At 45.7% G+C, this 2069-nt stretch overlaps 1 protein-coding gene across 1 annotated transcript; it reads left to right on the top strand.

The window, feature by feature from the left end:
• Positions 1-260: 260 nt before the first annotated feature.
• On the top strand, positions 261-1801 carry LOC105367251 (uncharacterized). The gene has a single exon (XM_011505892.1). It carries the CDS (start codon positions 304-306, stop codon positions 1792-1794), a length of 1491 nt encoding a protein of 496 aa, XP_011504194.1. The 5' UTR covers positions 261-303; the 3' UTR covers positions 1795-1801.
• Positions 1802-2069: the final 268 nt, after the last annotated feature.

Consider the following 2069-nt stretch of genomic DNA (forward strand, 5'->3'; position numbering starts at 1 on the left):
CTCTTACGGTGACATGAGTGCGACTGCGCCTGCGTGAACGGCCGAGTCTTCTATGCAGCACAAGACAGCCGCGCTCGACCTCTCAACTTCTTCTTTTTGCAACCACAATCGGAACTATTCGAAGACACGACAGCGTATGGTAAGTCTTTTTAACGAACTACAGCCTATCCTTAATGAGCTAATCATTGATTATGTATCCAATGCCGTGTATGGTAATGAAATTATAATTACTTTGGCAGGCCTAAACGAAGATTTTGAAAAGATAGCTAAGTAGAGACAATTGCACACAGCATTACCAGCACGATGACAATGGAAGAACGCTCTAGCGGTATCGAGGATGGCTCTCCAGTTATTTCGACTGGTGCTACAATTAATACAACTAATGGTTCGAATAATCCCAAGATCAAAGCATATGAACGCACAACAGACGCTTCCTATCCTCTTCAACGAACTAGCAAACGCTCTTTTGACGTCGCATTTCTCGTTGCACCCGATGAAAAAATGATAAAGCGGCAATCGGAGAAGCTCGTGAACCTCCAGTTTTGCACTAATCAATTTGTGAACGATTCCATCACACAACATGAAAGATCCGTTACTGATGATCAAGTCGATGACTCTCACGAGTACGAGCAGAGCGATAAAATACCGCAAAATATGACGATTAAACACTTTGAAAGTATCGAAGCGTCGAAGTTTAAAATAAGACGGTGTGAGGATAAGCAGACTACCTTATCACCCTATGTTACAATGAAGCGAAGATTAACATCAAACTCGTCGAGTTTGTCACCCGAACCGCATCTTACACCTCACCTTTACGCTGAATCGGTACACATTCAAAAGAGTCCAAGTCCACCTGGTGTTTTTCAAAGAACTCTCCACGTTCGCAAAGTCTTTGTCGACGAGAAGAACAACGATCGGCCAATTGGTCAAACTCTAATGATACCAGGATCTCGCAACAAGAGCAATTGTGAGAACATGTCTTGCCTCGACAGACTGCAAGGGGATACCAGAAGTGCATTTACTAAAGTCAATCTAGCGGTTCAACGCGGCAGTTTAATGGGCGTGAGTCCCGGCTCTAGTAATATCAATTTCGAGGACGGCACGGGCTCGCCAAGATCATCTGTTTCCCCGGACGTCATTACCTACCAAAATAGTCTCAGTCCACCGATTGCCATGTCATCCAGCAACGGCAGCGGGGGATCATTCAACAACAAGTACGCATCCCCCTTCCCTACGAAGATGCCGTATCCCTTTTTGATGTCCCCGGATAGTCAGCAAACAACTTTATTAGATAAACTGAAGCTCGGTCAGCATTTGGCAAATCAAACACCGCCAAAGGTACCAAGCCCGAAAATCCCAAATACTGGATTCAGACCCGAGCTGCCCTCGGTTGTTTATCCGAACTTACCTTACAATTCATTGTCCACGGTTTTTCCGCCCATTGGTGATGCCCTGGTGAGGCCTCGCTTCCTCGCCGCTGGGCTTTTGCCCTCCTCCTTCGCCGCCCTCGCTCTACCGGCTCAAAACGTTTGCGCCAAGTGCAATCTCTCCTTTCGCATGACGTCCGATTTAGTTTACCATATGCGTAGTCATCACAAAAACGAGAGTGTGGGCGAGGCGGCACGCAGAAGGCGAGAGGAGAAGCTGCGCTGCCCAGTGTGTGATGAAAGCTTTCGAGAAAGACATCATCTAACGAGGCACATGACCGCTCATCAGGACAAGGAGAGCGACGCAGTGGTCGATCAAGTTGAGATTAAGAGGCGATCCGCCGCGACACTCCTCCATGGGAAGTGACGTCGTAAAGCCCACGGGAACTACGAAAATCTTGGTCGCTTCGTCGAAGCCGATTAGTCTTTCGACCATCAATCTGTTCCTGCACTGTGTCTCCGAAATCCTAGACAGTATTATACATTCTATAGAGATTTATTTTATAGAGACATGAAAATTCATTTTGATTGATCAAATTGTCAATTGGACAATAGCTGGAAAAATGATAAAGCATTTTTCGTGACATTGATACGATATCCTCATCGTGTTAAATTTTATTTAATACTTAAACTCAGTTCGTT

This window comes from Ceratosolen solmsi, unplaced genomic scaffold (assembly GCF_000503995.2).
Source record: "Ceratosolen solmsi marchali unplaced genomic scaffold, CerSol_1.0 scaffold7, whole genome shotgun sequence".
Lineage (NCBI taxonomy): Eukaryota > Metazoa > Arthropoda > Insecta > Hymenoptera > Agaonidae > Ceratosolen > Ceratosolen solmsi.